We start from the raw sequence: 26,321 nt of genomic DNA on the forward strand, positions 1-26,321 counted from the left end.
CCTGCGCCAGTGTCCCACTGAGTTCCCTGTCTAGATGCCACTGTGTACCTCTGTAAACCATGCACACTAGTGAAATGTTTGCTCAACATCCTATCTTTGGTTCTATGAATTAATGATAACAAGCCTGTAGCAGCACTTGCGCTCTCCAGGTTTTAGAGCTAAGAGAAGGTGAGCTGCTAACTTTGACTATGCCCTGAGAGTGGCCAGGGCTATGTGTTAACTTTTGTTGATGAGAAGAACGAAGTTGCGCTTTCACCTTAATAATCCAATGAACACTGTACTGTAAACACAAATATGTTGTTTATTAGTTGATGATTTCACTATAATTAGATAAGTAACCTCTCTGGTTGTCATCATCATCATGTGAAAAGATGAAGAGAAAAAGATTTTTTCAGTTAAAGTTCACAGAATTTTTGCCATTTTTCAACTTGTTTTAGGCTTCCATGAATAATAATGTCTTATTCAAATTAATTGCCTACTCCCCTTATTCTGCTTTGTTGTCTGCTCTGTTTCCATGCTATTTTTGTCTAGCGGTTCTTCAGGAGGTGCATTTTTCAAATAGAAAATATTTGTTGTTCAATTTAGTAAATTATTTGCTTCTCCTTGTTATATTCTTGCAATGTTCAGAGTGAATGAATTGAAATCAATCAGATGCCTCTATGGGCAGTAGTTGGATACTTGTGGCTCCAATTGAATGATATAATGAATTATTAGATTGGGTCATATAGTTATCCTTTAGGAATGATATGTTATGATATGGCATTTGTAACGCACCTATACACAAGTGTTTCAAGGCGCGACGAGGCGGGGGGGAACAAGTGGAGACCGACAACGATCCTACTAGGCCAGGTGTCATTCAGATCGCGCAAGTGCAAGGGCAGAGGGGAAGGGAAAAGTGCATGGGGGAAAGGGAGAGGGGAAAGTGCAGTACAGGGTTATTAGCATACCACATACAGGATACATAACAAGGGCCAGCTGGTGGCAAGTGCAAGGTAAGTGCAGACAAGTGCTAGGAAGCGGGGCTATAGGGATACAGACACAGTCCTGCAGTGCAGGGGTTGCCGGGGAGGCAGTGCAGGGGAGAGTGGCTGGCCCAAGGACTGAGAACGGTGAGTGGCCCATTTGCAGATTCAGTGCAGTTTCAGTAGTATTATCAGGGGAGAGGGGGAGAGAAAGCGGAGGCAAAGAGGAAGGTTTTGAGGTGCTTCCGGAACCGGAGATGGTTCTCCTCAAGTTTCAGGGAGGCAGGAAGGCTGTTCCAGAGGGAGGCCCCTGCAGCGGAGAGAGATCTTCCCCCAACTCGTTGTTTTGAGAAGCGGCTGACCGTGAGGGAGTTGGAGGCGGATGAGCTAAGAGCTCGAGAAGGAAGATATTTAGGAAGAGAGAGTTAAAGGTATTTTGGCCGAAGGCCCCAGACGGCCTTGTGGACAATGCAGAGGGTTTTGAACTTAATCCTCGCAGTCACTGGGAGCCACTGTAGTGATTTCAGTCCTGGAGAGATACGGTCCCTGGGCTTGAGGCCAAGGACAAGTCTCGCAGTCCTGTTCTGGATGAGTGGCAAAGGGCGGAGAGTAGAGGCGGGCAGATTTAGATAGAGGCTGTTACAGTAGTCCAGCTTCGAGAGAACCAGGGCTCTAGAGACAGCGAGCTTCTGGGGGAAGGAGACGAAAGGAAGGATACCTCCGAGGAGGTGTAGCTGGTAGTGTGACTTCTTAGAGATGTCGGATATGTGAGGAGAGAAGGAGAGTGTGGAGTCGAAGATGACCCCGAGGTTTTTTGCCTTGCAGGTAGGAGCAGGAAGAGGGCCCAGAGAGGCCGGCCAGAGAGCTGCAGGGAAGGAGGGAGTGGGAGTGCCGATGAGTAGAATCTCAGTCTTACTGGCATTAAGGCAGAGGTCGTTGGCGGCACACCATTCCTGGTTAGCAGAAAGACAGTCAGAGATGAGGGAAGGAGGAGAGGAGGCCGAGGGTAGCCTGAAAATGAGCTTGGTATCGTCCGCATAACACTGAAAGTTGGGGCAGAGAGCAGCGATGCAGTGGGCGAGAAGTGCCAGATACTGGTTGAACAGCCAGGGAGAGAGGCTAGATCCCTGGGGGACACCACAGGTAGAGAAAAAGAGGGTCGATTGGAGAGGAAAGAGGTCAGCCACGCCAGAGCCTGACCAGTGATACCCAGGTTATCACGGAGACGGTTGAGCAGGATGGTATGGTTGACAGTATCAAAGGCAGAAGAGAGATCAAGCAAAATGAGGACACATGGAATGTTAGAGTCAAGGTTCGAGAGCAGGTCCTCACGGATGTTCAGGAGAGCAGTTTCTGTGCTTCTGACAGCTCTGAAGCCAGACTGATGGTCATGAAGACTACCAACAGATTCAGCATGGAGATTAAGCTGGGAGATGGCCAGTTTCTCCAGGAGCTTGCCCAGGAAGGGAGTGATACAGATTGGGCGATAGTTAGCTGGGCAGGAAGGTTCGTAAGAGGGTTTCTTAAGAAGGGGGTGCACAAGAGAGTGCTTGGGAGGGGATGGGAAAACTCCAGAGGCAAAGGAGTGATTGCAGAAGTCAGCAAGGGCAGGAGCCAAGGAGTCGATGTGGTCCTTCATAGTTTTGGAGGAACAGGGGTGGAGCTGTTTTGATGAGACTTTCATAGATCGGACTTGTCTTGAAACCTTGTCAGCAGAAAAAAGGGGAAAGGCAGAGAAGGAGAAAGGAGGGGTGGCTGCAGAAGGCCAGGGAGTAGAGGGGGGGGAGGTGATAGGAGGAGAGTGAGGACAGGATGTCCTGAGTTTTAGAAATGAAGTTAGAGGCCAGTGCCGTGCAGAGGGCCTGGGAAGGGACAGGAGAAGTAGAGACTGCAGCAGGGTTGGCCAGCTCCTTGCAGATTTTAAAGAGTTTGGCCGAATTGTTAGATGCCACAGAGATGCAGGCTTGGATAAGGGCTCTCTTCTTGGTGAGAACGGAGAAGCGGTATTGCCTTTGGAGCAGGCGACAGGCCAGTTTGTCAGAGGATGAACATGAAGCACGCCATTTCCTCTCTGCCACCCTGCACTTGCGTTTAAGTGTGACGAGATCTGAGTCATACCAGGAGTTACATTTGGCTTTGGGCTTCAGGCGGATTCTCATGACAGGGGCAAGGATATCAAGAGTATCAGATATAGCAGAGTGGAGAAGGCTGTGTCAGGGTGGGAGTCAGCCGAAGGGGGAAGAGGGGGCGAGAAGGTGGCAGCGAAAGCCTCAACTGACATGCGCTTCATGGTCCGGATGACCGAGAAGGAAGGTAGCAGTGATGGGGGTGGCTTTGCCTGTAGGGTAGGGAGGGTGAGGTGGGAGGAGAGGAGAAAGTGATCATTCCAGGAGAGAGGAGTGGAGAGAGGGACAGAGAGGGGAAGGTCAGAGGAGATCAGGGCATCAAGAGTGTGCCCATGCAGAATGAGTCGGCCCAGACAGGAGAATAGAGAGTGAGAGCGAGTCGCAGAGGTCGCGAAAGAGTCCAAAGGAGGGACAGGAGGCATCCAGGTGGATGTTGAAGTCTCCAAGAAAGAGGAGTTGAGTGGTTGAGGACAGGAGTCAGGAGGAGAGGCCCGCCCGCTCGGAGAGGAAGGAGGAAATTTGACCAGGTGGCCGATAGATAGTAGCCACGGTAAGGGAATGGCTAGGAGAGAGAGAGAGTCGGCAGACAAGACATTCAAAAGAGGAGTAGGTCTGCGTGGCAGTAACAGTGTCAGGAATCCACTCAGGGAAGATAAGGGCCACACCCCCCCCCCCCCAGCATGGTTGGGCCTGGGCACGGAGAGGATCTTGTAGCCGTCGTGTAGGAGTGTGTCAAAGCTGGTGACAGAGCTGGCCATAAACCATGTCTCAGTGAGACCGAGTACATCAAGGTCAAGTTCCTCAAGAAGGCGGCAGATATCAGAGGAATGTTTGACGGCAGAGCGAGAGTTAAGAGTGGCAATATGGAGAAGGTTGCCATCTTTGAAGGACTTCTAGGGAGGGGTACAGATCAGAGGTACGCCCTGCAGAGGTGAAGAAGGAGCATGAGAGGGGGTGGGGAGGGAGGGTAGAGGCAAGGTAGTCGAGGACAGAAGAGGGGGCACAGCAGGAGAGGAAAGGAAGTTGATGAGGTGCGGGAAGCGTCTATCGAAGAGGTGAAGGTTGGCCTGAGGGCCTTGGACCAAGACGGTCCCATTAGCGTAGACATTAATGATGGCCTTAGAGGAGTGGAAGGAGGCCAAGAGGACATCCCAATGGGTGCCACCATTAATGGGAGAAGAGGAGAAAGGAGAGAGCACAGAGACCATATGAAGGATCCATAGGTCAGGTGAAGGCATGAAAAAGAGGATGTCATTGAGAGTTTCCTTGGAGGAGGCACTAGTGTAGGTGTCAGCGATAAGGAGGCCTGGGTTGGAGACCAGGATGTCCTTTTTAAACTTTTTCCTACCAGATTTAGTGAGGAGAGCAGGATAGTCAATGGAGAAGCATTTAGAAAAGATTGGTGAGATAGGGAGCACCATAGAATAGGAGGGAGTGGGGGGGGGGAGACAGGACAAGCGCAAGCGGACAGGAAGAGAGTGGCAGGCCCTAGTTTACCACAAAAATCATAACACAGTGAACACAGTAAAGCGTATCAGGTACACAGTGGGGAGGCCACCTAAGTTTGAAAATCCTGCGGGGGGAGAAAAACTCTAGTTTACCACAAAAATCAGAACAAAGTGAACACAGTAAAGCGTATCAGGTACACAGTGGGGAGTCCACCTAAGTTTGAAAATCCTGCGGGGGGAGAAAAAACCCTAGTTTACCACAATTTCAGAACACAAAGAAGTGTAGCCACACTACGAGGAAGTGAACAAGTAAGGGCGGGGTGGGCCGGGAGAGCAGGTGGAGCTCACAAGATGGAGCGGTGGAATGGCGCCTGGCGCCCCCTGCGGACACCTGCAGACACACCGGGAGCCGCACAGGAGGGAGCCGCCCTTTGCCTAAGGGACCCTTAGCCGTGGGGCTGCCCTGGTAGCACCAATAAGAGGAGGAGGAGACACGGGGCTAAAGCCAATCAGGGGGGAGCTGGGAGGCGGGAGGGAGGGGAACCAGGAGAAACACAGAAGGGGAGAGAGAGGGCTGGGGAGAACACACGAGGGGAAAAACAATGGTGGCAGCCCAAAAATGGGCAGAAAAACACACTGCCCACGGAGGGCTCAGATACCTGAAGCTGGGGGCCTGCAGTCACCGGCTCTGCCTTGATGGAAGTGGCAAGCGTGGTGGACTGCAGGCAGCCTAGCTAGGAGGAGACACGGGCTAAAGCCAATCAGGGGGGAGCTGGGAGGCTTGGAGGCGGGAGGGAGGGGAACCTGCAGTCACCGGCTCTGCCTTGATGGAATAGATTGCTGGATCTTCAGACGTTCTCTCAATGGTACGATTGCCATTGTCAACATGGTACGGAAACAAGGGTGCCGGTGAGCTTACCAACACCCTTGTTTCCGGGCCGGCAAACTTAGAATGAGGCCCAATGTCCTATTGTGTACATAAATATGAATACATATAAATGAAGACCATCTGTACCAAATGGTATACAGTTTTTAAAGTGTAAAGTAAATTTGTGTTACATTGATTTGTTCCTTTAATGTAACAATCTGGCATTTGAACCTTTGGAAAGAGTAGATATTTAAAGGAAAGACCTTAGAGTTGCATAAGTGAATTAGGGAAATAAAGGTGTTTGCTATGGGCCTGACTCAGATTGTTTTTTGTTTTTATTGACTAAAAGGTGGGGCAAGCCTTTACAAGGGCCCATGCCTTCAGGGAGCTACAAACAATTGGATCGCTGCCATCAAAGGATCACGTTTTCCAAGTTAGCAACTTCAATGCCCTCACTAATATTCAGAACCAGCTGCGGGACAAGATCTTTGCCATTGAAGGTGAGGTTCTCATTCATTTTAGTTCCTTTGAAATGTGATGATATTTGTAGTAATGGGTAATTTCTCCACATGCCACCACAGCTATGTAAGGTGACCAGTGTGAAGGTCCAGAACAAGAATAATTCATGAATTCTATGTTGTCCATTAAGTGAACTCCTTCCTTCCTTCCTTCCTTCCTTCCTTCCTTCCTTCCTTCCTTCCTTCCTTCCTTCCTTCCTTCCTTCCTTCCTTCCTTCCTTCCTTCCTTCCTTCCTTCCTTCCTTCCTTCCTTCCTTCCTTCCTTCCCTCCCTCCCTCCCTCCCTCCCTCCCTCCCTCCCTTCCTTCCTTCCTTCCTTCCTTCCTTCCTTCCTTCCTTCCCTCCCTCCCTCCCTTCCTTCCTTCCTTCCTTCCTTCCTTCCTTCCTTCCCTCTCTCCCTCCCTCTCTTCCTTCCTTCCTTCCTTCCTTCCTTCCTTCCTTCCTTCCCTCCCTCCCTCCCTCCCTCCCTTCCTTCCTTCCTTCCTTCCTTCCTTCCTTCCTTCCTTCCTTCCTTCCTTCCTTCCTTCCTTCCTTCCTTCCTTCCTTCCCTCTCTCCCTCCCTCTCTTCCTTCCTTCCTTCCTTCCTTCCTTCCTTCCTTCCTTCCTTCCTTCCTTCCTTCCTTCCTTCCTTCCTTCCTTCCTTCCTTCCTTCCTTCCTTCCTTCCTTCCTTCCTTCCTTCCTTCCTTCCTTCCTCCCTCCCTCTTTGTCCCTGCATCCCTCCCTCATTTCCTCCCTCATTCCCTCCCTCTCTCTTTGTCCCTGCAACCCTCCCTCATTCCCTCCCACTCCTTCTCTCATTCCTCTAAGCCTAGACTTCTGCAGTACCAGCTCTGGTACAGAGTTGGTACTCATTCAGAAGTCAAGATACTGACATGTGATTGCAGCTCGAGAGGCCAGAGATCTTTTGGCGTTCCAGTCAAGTAAGGCTATGCCTATTTGGTTGCGTTTGGCAGCCAAGCCCAAGACCTGGCACCAGTCCCCTATCCATGTAACAATAAATCCAGCCACTTCCCTGAGTTTGGGCTGGCAGGATTAATGATTTCTGGAGTGCTTTCACATTGTATCACGAGTGCACCAGTAGCTGGTCCGGTGTTTACTCATGATATATGCACTGCCTCTGTTGATCTTTGACATCGAACTGTGGGCAGTACAGCACCGCCTAACATTTAGAAGCCATGAATAATCGAGAGCACAGTGCCGAGAGCAGCCAACATATTGTTTTTTTTATCCATGGATTAACATTCCTTCCCTCCCATCCTGCCCCATTAATAAGATTCCATGCTCCTCCATTGCCAACAGGGACTATCCAAAATGAAATCTTTCCCTTCTCATGGGCTATGTTACACCATCATTTATTTATTTATTTATTTGTATTGCGCTGCAGGCCACAGGCATCAGAGCGCATTCCACATAGGCATAGACAGTGGCGACGGGACAACATATATACCTTTGTTTTGAAGATCTTATTTAGATGAAGTATTTATTTGAAGAGTAAGGTTTTCAATTTCTTTTTAAAGGAGTTGAGATTAGGTTCAGTTCTAAGAGTCTCAGGCAGTGTGTTCCATTTAGTTATTGCTTTAGCTGTGAAGGCTCAGCTAAGCCATTTGCTTTTTTTGGTTTGTATGGCTTGAAGTGTGCCTTTGTTTGCTGATCTTAGATTACGATTTGATTCATACCACTTGAAGTTTTTGTTCAGGTAAGTTGGAGCCAATCCGTAAAGACAGCGATGAACCATAGTTAGAGACTTGTATCTAGTGCGTTCATTTATGGCTAGCCAGTGTAGATTTCTTCTTTCGTCAGTGATGTGTTCCCTCCATGTTTTTCCAGAGATAGTCCTAACAGCGTTGTTCATGATCACTTGACATTGTTTTATGCATTTATTGCTGGCACCCAGCAACAGTGCATTTCCGTAGTCTAACCGTGAGAGAATAATAGCCCTAGCAATTGTGGTGCTGTTTTGTTTGTTTAGTAGGGGTCACATTTTTCTCAGTAGTTTCTGATAGTACTGGCAGTTCTTTTTGAGGTAAGCAACTTGGGCTTCAGCTCCCAGTGATGCCTGTAAGTAGATACCTAGGGTGTTAACTTTGTCTGCTACCCTGATGGGTGTATCTTTGATGATAAAAGATAAGTAGTCAAAGCTAAGTTTTTTTCCTGGCGCATGGTGAGCCGAAAATCATTAGCTCTGTTTTAGTGCGATTTAAGCACATCCAGTTAGATATCATCCATGATTCAATGGAGGTATATATGGAGCGTAGTCTCCGCTAAATTCAAATACCAATTGGGTATCATCGGCAAAATTTATTACGAATATGCCAAGGTGGGTCAGTAGTGTACATAGGCAGCGTAAATACAGATTAAATAATAGTGGGGATAAACTAGCTCCTTGTGGGTCACCACAGTTTACTGATTTTGGTGCTGAGGAATGATTACCCCAGACTATTTTGGATTGGGTATCCTCATTCCTGCAAGATAGACAATGAATGGCTTCCTGGGAGCAGTTTCCCGCTGTGTCTAAGGCCTCCCAGAGCTTCCGGTGGTCGAGCAAGTTGAAAGTTGCTTGATTTTAAGCTATGGAAATACTACAGCAATGTTGAGCAGTCTGGCAACTCATTTCCCATCTGTGCTCACTGCTACGAGACACTGCGACCCAATTGGGTCCTTGTCTATCTGTACCAAGGACAGCAGTTCAATCTGCCAAGTCACACTACTCGAGGCCAGGTGCTTGTAGGGGTGCCCTATAATAACTGACTTGGAGGATTAGATTAATGGCGATAAGCCAAGACGTTGCCCACTATAGCACAAGCCGTAAGTGCAGACCCACTGCAGAGAGGTGTCTGCACAGGCCAAAGAATCAGGAACAATAAACAGCGAAGAGGAGCAGCACCAAGAGATGGACAGGCGCTGCAGGATAGGACGGCAGCAATGATATGATATGATATGATAGGTTATTTATAACACGCTTAATACCCAGAGGTTTCTAAGCACGGACCCGGGGATCAAACCTGTGTTGCTCTGTGTCGTCTTGTTTCCAAGGCGAGCACCTTGCCACTGAGCTATCCGCCCGAGACAATGATGAGCACAACCCGCGCAAACACCCAGCAGTTGGCTGAGCATCACAGAGGCAGCTATAACATTTGGGGACCTCAACAAACAGGAATTTGGTCTATGTGAGTATGCTGAAAAAGAAATTCCCAGGACGAAAATGTCGATTTTATTTTAATGCATTTCGCCTCATATATATGTGGGGGGAGACATACATCCCCCAGTACCCCCCAATTGTATTATTACCCTTATCACTGCCCCGCCGCCACCTCCCCCCCACACACATATATATATATATATATATATATATATACATATATATATATATATATATATATATATACAATCTTTCGCTCTTTAAATTCTTTGCGGTGGCACACATCCCGATCCATCCTAGAGGTGGGGATCGTGTGTTAAGGTTAAGACAGCTAGAGACCAGATTCATTTTGGATTTCGACACCAAGTTCCCCAATGGTCACAATCTCGATGAGGAGCTTTATACGTTTCTAGGTACATAAGAGAGTATTTTCCCCTAACTGTTTGTTTTGGACTGGTTTTCCTTCCCTTATTAATCAGTTTTGACTATATTTTGTTGATGGGATTGTGCTTTCTCATTATCGAGTGTTTTTCTTTTGTCTTCTGGGATAAAAATGTTGTTCTCATTTCACTTATCAGTCCCTGACCTGTGCTCAAGTTTCACCCTTTCTCATTACCACCATTGTGGTTATATTACCACTAAGGTTTATAGTTGGGATGGGCTTTATTCTTATTCTTATTTTTTAGCTGCTGTATCCACGACCTAGCAGGACACTTGGCACATTTTATTTACTTTTCTGTTGTAGTCTTTGGTGTTCAATAACATGGTGCTTTTCGTCACCCTCTCCATCTTGGTTACTTGGTTGTTTCAGTTGTTTTTTTGATTACAATACATTTTTTCGTGCGTCTTATATAAGATCATTTCAATTTTGCTTTCTTCAGTTTAGGTATTCAGTTAGGCTCACAAAAGTGTACATCTATGTAACTTATGATACCATCTGCCAATTTATTTGCCATACTGCTGCTAATTATGGTTGCTTACGTGATTTTGCCTATTTGCACATTTTCATGCAGCTTTTGATTGGCTTGCACTTGCACTATGTCAATATTGACTAGAGTATGAAATGTCCTTTGATTTATTTGTAAAAATCATTGTTGCTCTGTATTTTATTATCAGAATTGTATTTCTGACTATTTTATACATATTTTCATATTCCCATCATTTTACCAGATTGATGGTCCCTCCTTGATTAATTGATTGGCAGTGAGCCATTGGAACCATCAATGATGGGAATGCGATGCAATGTTTGCTATCCTGCACATGTTTATGCTGCTATCTTGCCCGTTTGCACAAAGCCAAATTGTACATACTTATGCTGCTATTTTGCGTATTTGCACAAAGTCATATTGTACAGGGTGTTATGTTGCCTTTTAGCCTGTTTTTCAATTGACTCATTGATTTTCATAAGTTGCAATTTTATCTTTGCAAGCGCACTATGCACTCATTTAATTATCAAATATGTATTGTAATATCTTGTTTTTAAACCAGTAACACATGTTGGAAATTGAGGTGCAAGGGATTTGGCTCATATGGCTATTTGTTTGGAATTTCTCTTTTGCCTATTGGGGGTATTCTTGCTCTTTACATTATAAGTGGGTATAAAAAAGTGTCACACTGTTGGCTAAGTTTTGACTCTCCATTCCAACATGGCCGCCATTGAATCAGTCCTTGGAAGCACCTCTATTCCAACTGACATAGATGATGGACTACATGTCTTTTTTTAACTGTGTCTTTGTCCTTTGTTGTGCTACGTGATCAAGCGCTCAGTTGAGCGTGAAACGCGTTGTAGGTGGGCCGTGCACTAGGCGTTCTGCCCCTGTTTGTCTTGCTGTTTCTCCAGCCTTTTGTTCTGCACATTCTGCAGTTTCTTATTATTAAAATAACTTCCTACTTTTACCGTGTGAGCCTTATATTTTGGTTCTCTTCCCTTTTGGGATTGTAGGACCTCACTGGGTCCACGGAGAGTGCGGTCCCCTCTCCTCTGGTTTCTTCAATATATATATATATATATATATATATATATATATATATATATATATATATATATATATATATATATATATGCAGAGAAATGCAGCGCTCAAAGTTCGGCATTTTCGTCTTTGGAATTTTTGCATCCTTTATTTTGGTACAATACCCAGGAATTCAAATAGAAGTCAGTGGCGAAGTCTAGTAGCGGCTAATTTTGAGGAGCAGCCCATAGCGAGTTTAGCAAGTTTTACATGCAGTACCCAAACAAACATTCACTCGCCCACTATATCAAATGAGCTTGTGGTGCATGTTTAGATCTACATGATTTCATGACCCACAGTGCCCCCCTGGTGATGCCAGAGATACCCGCATATACTTATTACCAGATGGGACTATTTGCCCAAGTCTGCCCAGTTGGGGACGTCATCATCCCTGAAATGTCCCATGCCACTCCTGTTCTCTTTATGCTCCGGTGAGGGGGAGTTGTTCATATGAAAGCAATACAATGTGTTATAACAAGGGGCAGAGGGACATCAGAGCAGAGAAGATGGGGAGATTCTACCAGGGGCTTACCTATTGGACAGTAGGGCAATGCCTGAAGTGCTAACTACTGACTCTAGTATGGAGCAGGTCTTTTGGCCAGAATTGGCCACTTTCTGGGCCAGAGTGGTCCAGTTTCATAAGTTATAAGGGGGTTGGGGGAGATTGTGTTTACTTGCCCCTAGCTTGCTGCATTTTTATGTTTTCCAAATAAAACCTAAGGTGGTTATATATTTGTATGTTCTTTATTGGTTAAGCGTCATATGCAATCTTTTCATGTATTGAGTGCCAACATACTCCACGTGCATTTGTTTCGCCTTTACCCAGGCGTTGTCAAGGCACAGTTTCAAATAAGTGTATCAGGTATATATTGTGTTATTACACCTTACTGTTAGCTGCCCACTTCTCACTCATACACCATTTCAATAACATAGATCACATGCATGCGTGATGTATGTCAAGGACAGTTAATATTGTTAATCAGAGCAGTTGATTGCAAGGTGGACAAGCTTAGCGGTTCTGGAGTGAGTTAATGGGATCTGATTGTAGGGTAGAGTATTGTTAGTAAAGGTCAGAAAATGGGTTTGTACATGTATAGGCATGGGTTATTCGTCTCATTTTGATTGGTTTTACCTCTGGGATCGTAATATTTTCAGATCTCTGTGTTCTGTTCCCTGTTCGGGATCTCTCCCGGATACTGATCAGCTTACACATCCTCTTTTCTATAACTAAGAAGTTTCTGGGATGTCCAGTTGTGGGGTAATTGTCTGAGAAGAAATCAGACTTGGATTTATAACATATCCTTAAAGGGCTTCTTATTCCTCATATTGTCTTTATCAAGTACTTTCAACTCTATTTAAGGCACCTATCTTATTGCTGGCATATTAAAAACAGTGGTAGTCCACGAGTCCCGCCGTTGTTATCATCTAGATAGGATTGGATAATGGGCATATGTCCAATTTGCCCTAGGGTGGTAACTATTCTTATCCATTGCTAGGCTAAGCTAGGGCTGTAGGTTTTTCATGGTGCCGCTCCTCCACAAATTGTATTTTCGTTGCCATCATGAAAAATGTTAAACCATTGTTTTTAGTTTTTCAAGATCAGAATATAATGTGATTTAACACGTTTGCGGTTACCGCAATTGTGTTATTTTCCATATGAAATCAGACATGCATTTGCATTTTGTACTATGAGGTGCCCCTAATGTTCACGATACGTTTTTTTAAACATTACTCTTTAGTGCGCGTATTCCTATATTGATGTTTTACAACATGGCGGCGATCCGCGTATCCCGCACTTGCCGGCTCCTTTCATTATGGTGGACTAGTGGGAGTGTTGCCACCCGTAGTCCCTTTGCGCATGCGCTGGTCTAAACCATTACTCAACGACTTCATTTTCCTTAATTGCTTGACCTCTAACCGTACTCATTGTGCCGGCATTACGCAGATGCAGCGTTAGTCCCCAGTTTCATAAGTTACAACACTAGTTTCAACCAATGTTACTAGGGAAATATACTTTTAAATGCATTATTTGCAACATACCTTACCAAAGCACCTCCTTTGTGTGTACTCATACATTCTGTTCTGGATAGTAACAAATTGTAATGTGTGATTGTGGGCCACTTTTTCATTGGTGCATGGACTGATTTTATGTTCCAGTCTGATCCTGATCAGGGACTACACACCACCTGATTCCTTTTTACTCTTTGTGGAGGCGTGGCGTGGAAAGTGGTATGGCTATTCACCGGCCAGCACGCATGATGAATACAAAGGATATTGAGGCGCGAGCCAGTCTGAAAGCGGAGTCCAGTTTCTGATGTGCATTTAAATTGAAACGGGTGTGTATTATTGTCGAAAAAGGTCAAGCTGTGAAAACTGGGTGAGGTCAAGGCATAGATGTAGCTTTTTAGGTGTACATTGAGAACCTGATAGTAGAATAGGGGGAACTGATGAGAATATGATAACTGGGGAGGAGTTTTTGATAAGTTGAAGAGATGTCAACACAGTGAGAGAACCAAGTCTATCAGCTTTTTAAAGAATATTATGCCAGTCTCTCGTGCTAATATCCTCACTGTATACCACCCTTCCTTTGGAAGGAAACACCCTGAACCCCGCCTTCTCTCCCTAGGAATGTTACCTACCAGCTCTCCTCCGATCTCCTGACATCCTAGATCTCCACAAACGACATACATTGTTTCCCCCAAGCTATACAAAATGTCTTCCTAATGTTCATTCCCCTCCATGAATTTAAGGTGATTAAGGTAGTGATTGCAAGTCTTTATTCACCCCTTGAATTTATGATTCCATTACTATTTCTATTTAACAACATTTGTAAAGCGCAATACGGTCACCATAAGGTTTCTTGGCACTGAGAAGGAATACTGTTTACTATAGACATTGCGGTACAGATGCTATTACAACATGAAGATCACAGATTAGGCGAAAAGAGACAGGTTGTCATATGTTTTTCTGAATTTAAAAAGGTCGGAGGTAGATCTGATAGGTAGTGCAATAGAATTCCAGAGCCTGACCACTTGCCAAGAGAAAGACCTGCCTCTAATCCCGGGTCTCTCCCTGTGGAAAGCGGGGGAACCATTTGAATTGATTTGCTACAAATAGCAGGATACTTTCATAAAATGCCTTGTGGACCAGGCACACGGCTTTATGATTTCCTCTTTCTTTTTTTTGGTAGCCAATTTAGTCTTGCAAGCAAATGAGGCACATGGTTACAAGATTAAGCAGGGGCCTAGCTGTGAGATTTTAAACTCATTGCAGTTTAGCAGTCTGGGAGGCCAAGGTACACACGTGACAGTAACGAAGCCTCGTTTGTACTAAAGCAAATGACTAAAGCAATGACTAAAGTACCTTGTGCAGTTGGGCAAAAATATTTAAATATAGTAGAAAGATGTTAAAATTAATACAAAACCCGCCATTGCAACCCAAGTGAATAGAGTAGACAAAGATATTGCTGCAACAACTTTTGCACCTCTTGAGTTGGAGACAGACACAGTCCAACAGCGGAGGGCAGGAAGCTCCTGACCATAGGTGACATTTGACCAACGGTATCAGGACCTTGGGTTCTTTAATGCTGGACTGCGAATTGCTCTAGGACAATATTTAACATCATTGATCTGGTGCTGATCCAAGTGAACAATACATTGTGTATCGTTGGTACACGTGTAAAAACATGATATTTGGGACTTCACCAAGTCAGCTGAGGAGATTGGGGGGGGGGCGGGGATCTATGGAAAACAATGGTGAGAAAAGAGTCTATCCCTGAGTCTATCCCTGAGGGACTCCACAGGTTAATGGCAGTTCCTTTGATAAGAACGGGTCGAAAGCCACAGATGGGTCTCTTTCCCATAAAAAAGTTTCTAGTCATTTCAAGACTGCATCTTAGTAGCTCAGATGATGGAGGTGGTCTGAAAGAAAGCTATGATCGATTTCAATAGTAACCTATGGATCTAATAACGTCAATGCTGATTCACTAGTTTTGGGAGTATGGTTTGGAACCACATGTAAGGTCCCTGGCATGTCAGCCAACATTCAAGAGAGCTCTAAAAACATGTGTGATTAAAAAAGATAATTGTTCACCCTGCAGCTATCAGTACCCCTGCGGCCACAAAGGGAGCTTGCAAACACATGCCTGCTAATGTAAAAGACCAGCCACTTGACAACTGCCCTCACTTCTTCCCCACTGATACTACAACTCCTAGGAGAGGTACAAACATACCATTAATCCACACTCTGAGAAACATCGATAGTGAAGGCAGCATACACAAAACTGAAGCAACGTTTTTATTCCACATTCCTCATAAATTGTAAAAGCAGACAAGGAAAGATAAATCTATATTACGCATTTTGCAACCCACCGGTCGTTTGTTCACATATGTAGATTCCCTGAAAATGTTGGGAACAATTGGTTAAAAGATGAATATGTTATTAAGAAAACATAAAAACACAGTTTTAAGCCTACTTCAAGTTGTTTTCCCATTAAGAAACAATGCAGTATTTGAACAGCCATAGAGCGAAAACTGCTGGGCATATTTCGATCAAATGACTAACAATTTGGGCACAAAGTGTTGACTTAATTTCCTTGACTGGTTTGGGGTAAATTCATCCATTAGTTTTAAAAATATTCAACAGAGACATGGGATGCCCCTGCTTTTTTGCTCGATGCAAGCTATTCTTGTGATAATATCAGGAGGACAAAATTAAAGAACTCAATATTATTTGGAGGAGGAAAAGGGATGCCGTCAATCTTTGGAATGTACTCCCCATGACCTTAGAGAGTCTAATAACCTTCTTCACTTCAGAAAGGGACTCATAACTCTTCTGTTTATGTAGACACTCCCAGGGGAACACTGATTATTTTGAATGACAGCATTTAGATGCCCTGCCGTAGCCTCTATATATTTGTTTATTTTATTTGTATTTATTTATTTCTATCACGCTATAGCCCGCAGGCATCAGGGCGCTCAGAAGGACAACACAAGGTATAACAAGACTTAAAGGGTCAGCCTAAAATTATTCCAAAAGGATGTTTTTTAAGTTTTTTTCGAAATGTAGTGTATTTTTCTTCAGATCGCATAGATTTTGGAAGATTGTTCCATGCACCAGCGGCTCTGAGAGGAAAGGATCTGCCTTTTCCTCTGACTCGTTTGACATGTGGTATGCTAAGGAGATGTGCAGCACCTGACCGCAGAGTCCTGTTGGGTGTGTATTATGTCATGGTATGCTTCAGATAATCTGGGGCCTTTCCATATACACACTTGTGAGTTAAGGTTAATGTCTTGAATTGGATTCTGTTTTCCACATGCAGGCAATGAAGCTCCTTTTTAAAATTGAATTGATGTTTTATTTATATCACGTTTGTACACCAGCGTTTCAGAGGGCCACAAGGCAAGGGAGGGGAACAGGGGAGAACAAAACAACGATCTTACTAGGCCCAGTGACATTGAGAACGCGCAAGTGCATGGGAAAGGGAAAAGGGGAAAAGTCCATGATAGGGGGGAGAAGTGGAAAGTGCGGAACAGAGGAGAAACAAATAAATAATAAATAAAATAAATAAATAAAGGCAATAAACATTGGTAGTGCAGCCAACAAGTGGCAAGTGCCGGGTTTAGCAGACAGGGGATGGCCCGGAGGCAGTGGAGGAGGGTGGCAGGGTGAACAGGTACTGGGCCCGGAGGACAGAGGGTGGCCAGGTGCACAGTGCTGAGAAAGAAACAGATCAACAGGGGAGAAGGGGGGAAAAGGCAGTAGCAAAGAGGAAGATCCTGAGGTGCTTCCAGAACCAGAGATGGTTCTCCTCAAGTTTCAGAGTGGCAGGGAGGCTGTTCCAAAGGGAGGCCCCAGCCGAAGACAGAGATCTACCCCAGCTCGTTTCTTTGAAAAATGACTGACCCTGAGGGAGTTAGAGGTAGAGGAGCAAAGAGCTCGAGAGGGGAGGTATTTACGGAGGGATAGTTGAATGTATTTTGGACACAGGCCCCAGAAAGCCTTATGGACAATGCAGCGGGTTTTAAATGTAATCATTGCATCGAATGGGAGCCAATGAAGGGATTTCAGAGCTGGAGTTATACGATCCCAGAGCTTGAGGCCAAGGACAAGTCTTGCAGTCCTGTTCTGGGTTAGTTGTAAAGGACGTAGAGTGGAGGCAGGTAGATTTAGAACAAGTCTGTTACAGTAGTCCAACCTAGACAGAAGCAAAGCTTGGGAGACAGTGAGCTTCTGGGGGAAGTAGAGGCAAGGTAGAGTACCTCTGAGAAGGTGCAGTAGGAAGTTTGACTTTTTAGAGACATCAGAGATGTGGGCGGAGAAGGAAAGTGTGGAGTCAAAGATGACCCCCAGGTTCTTAGCCTTGCAGGTAGGGGTGGGAGGAGGGACATGGGAGGCTGGCCAGAGAGTGAGGGGAAAGGATGGTGAAGGTGTGCCAGTGAGGAGGATCTCCGTCTTGCCGGCATTCAGACAAAGATCATTGGCGGCACAGCAATCTTGAGTGGCAGTTAGACAATCAGAGATGAGAGAAGGAGAGGAGGTGGCTGAGGGCAGCCTGAAAATAAGTTGAGTGTCAGTTTAGCACTGGAAATTTGAGCAGAATATGGCAATGCAGTCGGCGAGAGTTGCCAGGTATTGGTGAAAAGCCAAGGCGAGAGATTAGACCCCTGGGGAACACCACAGGTAGAGAGGGAGATGGATGATAGGAAGGACCCAAGTTGGACTCTAGGAGGGTCATTCGGAGAGGAAAGAGGTCAGCCAGGGCAGAGCCTGATACGTGATACCCAGGTTATCGCGGAGATGGTTGAGCAGGGTGATATTGTTGACCGTGTCAAAGGAGAGATTGAGTAAGATGAGCACAGAAGGAATGCTAGAGTCAAGATTGGAGAGCGGATCTTCACGGATGTTCAGGAGAGCAGTTTCCGTGCTTCTGGCAGCTCTGAAGCCAGATTAGTGTTCATGGAGAGAGCCAACAGAATCAGAATGGAGGTTAAGATGAGAGATGGCCAGCTTTTCCAGGATTTTACCCAAAAAGGGACTAATGGAAATTGGGCAATAGTAAGTCGGACAAGAAGGATCAGCTGTGGGTTTCTTGAGAAGAGGATGCACAAGGGAGTGCTTCAGAGGGGGAGGGGAAGGATCCTGAGGCAAAGGAGGAGAGGTTGCAAAAATCAGCAAGGGCCGGAGCGAGGGTATTGATGTGGTCTTTTAGAGCAACAGGGATGAACCTGTTTTGACAAGGCTTTCATAGATCGGGCTTGTCTGGCGACATCACCAGGGGAGAAAAGAGGAGAGGATGAGAAAGAGGGTGGGTGGGTGGCTGAAGGAGGGTCAGCAAGGGGAGACAGAGAAGGGGGAGGGGGAGAAGGAGGGAAGGAGAGGGTGGACAGGATGTTCTGGGTTTTAGAGATTGAGTGAGAGGTAAGGGCATTGCAAAGAGCTGTCGAGGCAAGGGGAGTGGTAGAGACCACAGAAGGGTTGGCCAGCTCCTTGCAGATTTTAAAGAGTTCGGCTGAGTTGTTAGATGCCGCAGAGACACAGGCTTGAATGTGGACTCTCTTTTTGGTGAAGACAGAGAGTCGTTATTGACTTTGGAGCAGGCGACAGGCCAGTTTGTCAGAGGATGAACAAGAAGCCCTCCATTCCCTCTCAGCCGCCCTACACTTACGTTTAAGTGTAGCTAGGTCAGAGTTATACCAAGAATTGCACTTGGCTTTGGACTTCAAATGGATCCTCATGACAGGGGCAAGAGCATCAAGAGTAGCAGAAATAGAGGAGTAGAGCAGGGACAGGGCTGTGTCAGGGTGTGAGTCAGGCAGGGGTGGAGGGGGGAGAAGGTGGCAGCGAAAGCCTCAACTGACACACGCTTCATGGGCCGGATGTCCGAGAAGGTAGGTGACAATCTTGAAGTAGGCTTGGCTTGGGGGGAAGAGAGGGATAGATGGGAGGGGAGGAGGCAATGATCACTCCAGGAGAGAGGAGTGGTCAGAGGAATAGAGAGGGGGAGGCCAGAGGAGATCAAGACATCAAGGGTGTGCCCAGCAGAGTGAGTCGGGCCAAAGGTGAGGATAGAGAGGGAGAGGGAATCGCAGAAATCACGAAAGAGCACAGAAGAGGAAAGAGCTATGTTATTTCTTAGAGACATTATGAATTATCCTGACAGCATCATTGTAACTTCTGGATGTTATTTCTGCCAGCTCCATAGAGTTGGGCGTTGCAATAGTCCAATAGGGGCATTATTATGATACTAGTGGATTTATTTGCCTCAGAATTCTAAGGTGATAGTGGGCATTTTTAGCAACATTGTCAACATGGGCATCCGAGTTGAGGAATGCCTCAAGTACTGTGCAAAGTGTTTTTACTTTGCCAACCACCTCGATGGGGCAGTTGTCTAGTACGAAACTAGCGTAAGTTTGATTAAGCTTGCGCCTGGCTTGGTTTGTCCCAAATATTATAAGCTCAGTTTTTGAGCAATTTAGGCACATCCAGTTACTAATCATCCATTCCTGGATGAAAGCGTAGTCATCATTCAGGTTGGTTGTGTCAGTGAGATAGTCGCCACTGAGGTCCATAATAAGCTGAAAGTCATTGGCATAGTTGGTAAAGTGGAGACCCTTAGCTTCTAGTTTGTCACATAGGGGCTTTATATATGTGTTAAAGAGGGCTGGGGAAATACAGGCCCCCTGTGGCACTCCGTAGCTGATGGAGACTGGGTCAGAACAAGCTGTACCCCAACATATTCTAGAGGTTTTTTCACTTAGGAAGGATCTTATCCATTCAATGCCATGGCTGGAACAAATTCACGGAATAGCTAGTGTTTCCAACAGTCTTGGATGATCCAGGCAGTCAAATGCTGTGGAGAGATCTAGTAAGATATGTAACCCAGTTATGCCCTTGTCTAGTCTCTCCAACGTTTGTGTCTGCAAGTCAAGCAAGGCACTTTCAGTCCCGTAATTGCTACGGAAGCCCTATTGTTTGTGGTGAAAAGCAGACGATGTTTCAAAATGTGTCTGTAGTTGAAGTGTTGGTGCTTTATCCAAGATTTTTAAATGGTTATCAGTCATAGGTTTGTACGGTCTTTTGCACTAAGTCCTGTTTTCTTAAGGATGGGGGTGACTGCTACCTCGTTGTTGGTAATAGGTACCTTCCAATGCAAAAAGGAAGCATTTATAAAACGGATAAGAAAAGGGGCAAAGGTCTCAATGTTCTTAAAAATAGTCTTAGCAGGGAGAAGATCTCATATACAAGAGGTGGGCCTAATGTTGGCCAGCATTTTGGCTGTATTGTGGGGATAGTTTTAAAGCAAAAGCTTGAGAACATGTTCTTTTTTTGGGGGTCGGTACCAGTCGTTTGTTCACAGGATTTTTTTTATAGAGTTTTGTTTATTTTTGATTTTACTGCGGGCCAGTAGGACTTTGTCCTGGAATGCTTTTTGTACTTTGTCACATTCATCTTTATTGGGGACACTGGAGTGGGTGAGGGTGGTTGGTTTTTCCCACCATTTGTATAATTCAAAATGTTTCTTAGAGTTATTACCTGCATTTTCGATTTGAACATCACAATAACGTTTTTTGGCATGGTCTTAGCTTTGTATGTCTTTTCTATTGATTTCTATTTGTCTCTATTTTCCGTGTTTTGATTTTTTTGATATCAATAGCAAAAGCAATAGCAATCTCATTGGGCTAGAGGCCTAGAGTGGGAAGGAAGACACCATGTGAAGTTGGGGATTTGGAGGTCGGTTGGGGAGCGAGTTAGGCATAGAACATTTTCAGATTACCTAGGGAAGACCATGGGAATTTCACAAGATTACAGCATCAGTGCTGCGAGATGCGCACAGAAAGATATTTGCGTCATATGAGGCTATGAGTGATAAGGGGTAATGGTAGAGGCTTAGGGTGGGAGGAATAAAATTGAGTGACGGGACCTGGAAAAAAGAAGAGGAATAAATGTGGAGTGCCTGTGAGGACCTGGAAGACCTTTTAATTTCACGCATTTCTTCCAATTGTTGTCGTCATAAAGAATGAAGGAATAGCATGAAGGACAAGGATGCAATAATACATGATGACTCAGAGCTGATAGATAAACAAGCTCTTATTATGCACAAATGACAGCAGAGATTTGGAGAGAGCATTCTCACAACAAGTCGCACAGAGTTGCCAAAAGTATCTCCAAGGATGTGTACAAGAAGACCATCAAATATAGACAGATCACTAATATGAAAACACATTGTCCCAACTCCAGGTGGATACTATCTAGACAGGTTTGCATAATAATGGATCCTTGCACTAGCTAGAGTCAGGCGTCAGTAAGCCTTGCGTTTTCTATGTAACCTTTCGATAATTTAGGCGCAGCCAGCATATCACTTCTATGGAAAACAACATAACTACTGAATTCCAAATAAGATAATGATATAGAAAAGAGATGTAAAGCAATGAGGTGTGACGTTGGGTTGCTGGGCTTGCAGCAGAAATCTGCTAGGCCTGGATTGCAACATGTGTCATGTGCAGCGTGTACGAATGATTTATACATGGTTACACAGAATAGACTTAATGCAGGCCTATGATAACATGTAGATATTCTGCTACAACACCATTATCATGGGAATCAGTGAACCACCACTCTACAGTAGGAATTTCTGTTATTTGAAATGATTACTGTGAAATTACCATGGTATTAAAGGGTAAAAAAGTAAAGGTTGATCATCTGCAGCACCTACATCTACTGGGCAGGGGAAATGGGTGCTTGGCAACAAATTCATGGTGTGACATGGCCAGTGACCATGGCTAGTGGGTCCAAAGGAAAGCTAATGGTTCAACATGTACAGATGCCACGGCCAGATGCCAATACCTAGTGAGACATCAAGAAACTATGCAACATCTACAGAGGCCAGGACTGTAGGCTGTGGCCACTGCCCACTGGTCATGGCTGAATGAAAGAAAACTTTTTGTGTAACATATACAGTGGCCACGGCCAAAGGCCATGGCTAGTGAGACCTCGGAAGGCCATGGCTAGTGGGCCCAAAAGAAAACTATTGGTGCAACATGTACAGTGGCCACCGACGAAGGCCATAGCTAGTGGACCCTGTGGAGACTATAGTATAACAAAAAAAAAACGAAATTCAAAGAAAAGAGAGAGTTAAGGTGATCCGATTTAACACAACAAAACTCCTAAAATTCATCCCTCACATTTCAAGTAAGTGCACTTTATCTATGTGCCCCCTTTTGTGCATGGTATGACCATAATGATGACATCAAAGATGACATCACTGGTGACATCACTAATTACATAACACATGACATCACTAATGGCATCACTGCTGGCGTTACTAATGACATCATTTATTATATAAGTTAGATTATCTTTGTTCACCTCTTTTGATACATATTTTATTACACTTCACAAAAATAACCCCATAACAAAGAACAATACACCGATACAGAAGTGTTGCATGTTTACATGTGGATCATTCAACTGTAGTGCTTATCAACTTATAAAATTGAAAATACAAATATGTAACATTATACAAATGGTTTGAATTTCACGTTTTAGTAAGCAAGTACAATATTTAATTGCAGGGAAAGAACCTTATTCAGGTAAATCTATTACAGGTATTTCAAACATAATATAATAAGTATATGTAGTAGTAAAAAACAAGAATAGACATAGAAACATGTTTAATAGTTTTATGAAAAGAGTAAATGCACACATTTTAATTTGCAATTCTCCTTACTTTAAAAACATCACATGAACACATTATTTTTCTAAATGTCAAGTTTTATTTTAAAAAAATTCATATAATAGAAAGTATGTTCCCATGTGCATTGCAATAGTACAGAATCTAAGAATTAAAAGTTTGGTACTATATAAAAAATATCAATTAATTATACTACATAATAACATTTGTAGAAAAGTAATGAAGATTAGAAAGTAAATATTTAATTATTGACATAGCAATTGTGTTACTAATATCTTTTTGTCATTACTTTTAAAAATAAATCATGAATTTGTATTGCAGTATAACAGATTACCTTCTAAAGTACGTAATGGTTATATACTACTCTTCATTGTGTATAGGTGTATAATAAATAACATATCAATTAATTTTTAAATAATCTCTGTATGCACTTACAATTGTGCATGTACACTAAATTTAAAGAAACAAGGGAAGAATACAATGTGTAAGTATGACATATGTACATATATGTTATATAACAAAACAGTTGTCATATTTCAAAATGTAATTAATCAAACCAGTGATATCAGTGATCTCATTAGTGGCACCATCTGTGATGTCTTTCATGTGAAATGTGAATGTGGAATATTCTATTTGAGCCAAGTTTCCCATGCCACAACGCCACCGAGTAACCATGCTGGAAGTACACCTCCAGTTCAGAGCCACATCAGCAAGATAATGATGACAATTCAGGAGGAAGGGTTTTTCAACCCTTTTTAAACCAACAATAATTTAGCAGGTGCATATATTCTCTTCACAAGAAAAGAAAATTCAGTGGTAAAATCTGGCCAGACACAAGAAGGTTAATTCCCAAGGCCTACAATAGAATGGGGAAAGCATATGGGGTGCAGTTAACATTTTCTAGGGATTGAGAGGATGTGCATTCCACAACTGTGTGCTATGTATGGACTATATGAAGCATGAAAGCAGTGTGAAGCCAACAGTTAAACTGTAGTGACCTATCCCAAGAGCAGGATGGTCACTCAGTTTGCGGAGACATCTGTATATTGAGCAAGAGGGACTATTTAGATAGAGAGATGAACAAGCAATATACTAAGCTTAACATTTAGGACAATTTTTTGGGGTCTGAGCTTCTTGGAGGTTGACTCCTTACATAGGGATTCCAGTAGGTATGGTATGACATTTATAGCTGTGGATATTCGTGGTATTTAGGATCCCTACTCTTCTAATATGCATTAGAGATTAATTTGGAGATAAGCCGATCAGCGCATTGCATTCACAGCCTTTGTGCTTTCACAGATGTTCCCCTAGAATCACTCTTGCTAATGTTTTAAATCTTGCTAGTTTATTGAGGATTTCATGGATGATAGTTCCATTTGTTCAAATCTGTCAGAGCTTTTGAAGAATCCAACAATTATGTAGACGAATGAAATTGCAGTAGTTAAACAACGTGGTAGAAAATGGCACAGTAGTGTCAGTGTTTTCAAAATGGAAAGTTAATTTAATAATCTAATTTAACCCTTTAAGACATTTGATAGTATATGAATTGATGCAACTATTTGTTTTTAAGTCCTATATTTTATAACATGTAACTTTTACAAAGCTTGCCACTGCTTGTTAAAAACGTAGCAATAACATTTGTAACATTTAAAAATGTTGATGTTTGCTCAGAACTAATGCAAGTTACTTAGGAGTTTGATATACTTTATATTGTTAGTTAAAAGATTACAAATTAAATAGTAAACGTTACAAAATATTGCAATTGTTCTGTTTAAAAGAAAAAGTTAAAATTTGTCATTTAAACATTTTTTTTTACTTTATAACCAACCAATTAAAAAGAAAATACAATATGCTGAGAAAAAAAAGAAAATGACAAATAATTAGGATTTTTTTCAAAATGTTTATAATTAAATGTGTGTATATTTGCCAATGATTTATTATTTATATAATGTTTTAACAAGTACATTAAACAAAGCTAAATGTCATGCAATATATTTGTGTGATAACATTTTATTAATCCCCCTTTTAACTTTAAAGAAACTTGTGTAATTTCTCAATACAAAGTTATAAAACATTTTTTATTTATTTTTTCAAAAATGTGGGAATTTTTCAAACTTTTGTGAGATTTTTTAGTTTTTCCCATATCGGTAAGTGCTTTCTTTTTAGGAGATTTCCTGTGTGATTGAAACTGAAATTGGCCGAATGCATCAATAGCCAAAATAGTTTACATAGATAACATTCACTTCGTACTAGGTGGTCATTTGCAGCTAGACTAAAGCTGCTATGCTCATAAATAGACTCCACACATGCATTATATACAATGTTTTTCTTACTGATTATTTTTGTCTGCTTTTGTCTTATCTCCATAGGAACCCAAAGCCAGAGAGGCAGCTCTTTTCAATTCGAGATGTCGCAGGATGGATTCAGTGCACTCATTACACCAGTGGGTTTTGCGAATGTTTGCCATGCTTCATGAAAGGCACACGGCTCTATTGAGTAACAGATTGAGAGTGCTGGATGTCCATTTCCTTCACGTGGCCTGGTTTGAATCTAGTCAATGTCAATAATGCAGTTTGCCAGGAATGTATCTTGACATTGCTCATAAAGCAGTGATCCAAATACAGTTAGGGCAAGAGTTACAGGTTTTCCTTTCTTACATACCTTGATTGGCACAAGTACTTTACATTAATAACAAAACAGTGTTTGAAAAGGGAACTAACGACTTATTGGGGTAAACCATTGCATTAACCAATTGTCTCTTGGGGAAAGGACAAGGCAGACAAGTCATCGGGTTAAGTGGAAAGTGCTTCTCTTTTCGCATTTCATTGTTAAATTAATTACTTTTTCCAATATTACATAATCGGGTTTCAAGAGTGGTTTCAGAGCTGGTGCACTTCAAGGACAAACTCAAGAAGGCATGTCCGCTAACGGGATTAGGATAATATCTAACTCAGACTCTAACCAATTATTCTTGTGAATGTGTATTTAGCATAAAGCATATCCACGGTTCTATTTGCTTTCGTGGATACATTTTTAAACGTTTGCACTTTGTGCACTTTTCGTTGAAATGAATAAGACCCATTTTCTTTAGAATTAGGGTTTCCCCCATGCTCCAATCAACCCAACACAATCCCTCACCCCCGCCCTCCCTCTCCTTACCCTCACATACACATAGGTCTGGGGGCATGAATTCAAATTGCAAGCTACTAGTCAGCCCTAGGAAAGTTTCTTGCCCCCTCAATTCTATACATACACACACACACAGCACATCATTCCTTACTTGCCAAGATTTAAATATCTCCAGTCAATAGCTGAGTGGTGAATACAAATGTTGCGTCCTGCATATTTGTTACAGTACAGCCCACATGAGAGGTGCAGAACCACAAACTCCTCTTCCTTATAATCGTTGCACAACATCTATCTCAGTTTAGGTCCACACTATTCTTAAACAAGTTATTTGAATTTCAGACCTTTACACAATTCACAGGTTATGGCAAGTCCCCTTTTTATAGGCTATATTAGTAAACCTTGACAGGGCCTTCTTGCCCATCTTCCA

General features: G+C 43.4%; 1 protein-coding gene across 2 annotated transcripts in view; it reads left to right on the top strand.

Annotated features, from left to right (window-relative positions):
• The window catches only part of LOC138553514 (integrin alpha-X-like), a 1,247,842-nt gene that overhangs the window by 571,633 nt on the left and 649,888 nt on the right, over window positions 1–26,321 (top strand). For both annotated transcript variants that reach the window (XM_069642543.1, XM_069642544.1), the window contains 2 exons: window positions 5,754–5,904; window positions 25,135–25,208. In XM_069642543.1, the coding sequence (XP_069498644.1) occupies window positions 5,754–5,904; window positions 25,135–25,208 (225 nt within the window). The remainder of the gene's footprint in view (window positions 1–5,753; window positions 5,905–25,134; window positions 25,209–26,321) is intronic.

Source organism: Ambystoma mexicanum, unplaced genomic scaffold (assembly GCF_040938575.1).
Source record: "Ambystoma mexicanum isolate Mex_15411 unplaced genomic scaffold, UKY_AmexF1_1 Mex_scaf11, whole genome shotgun sequence".
In the NCBI taxonomy this organism is placed as follows: domain Eukaryota; kingdom Metazoa; phylum Chordata; class Amphibia; order Caudata; family Ambystomatidae; genus Ambystoma; species Ambystoma mexicanum.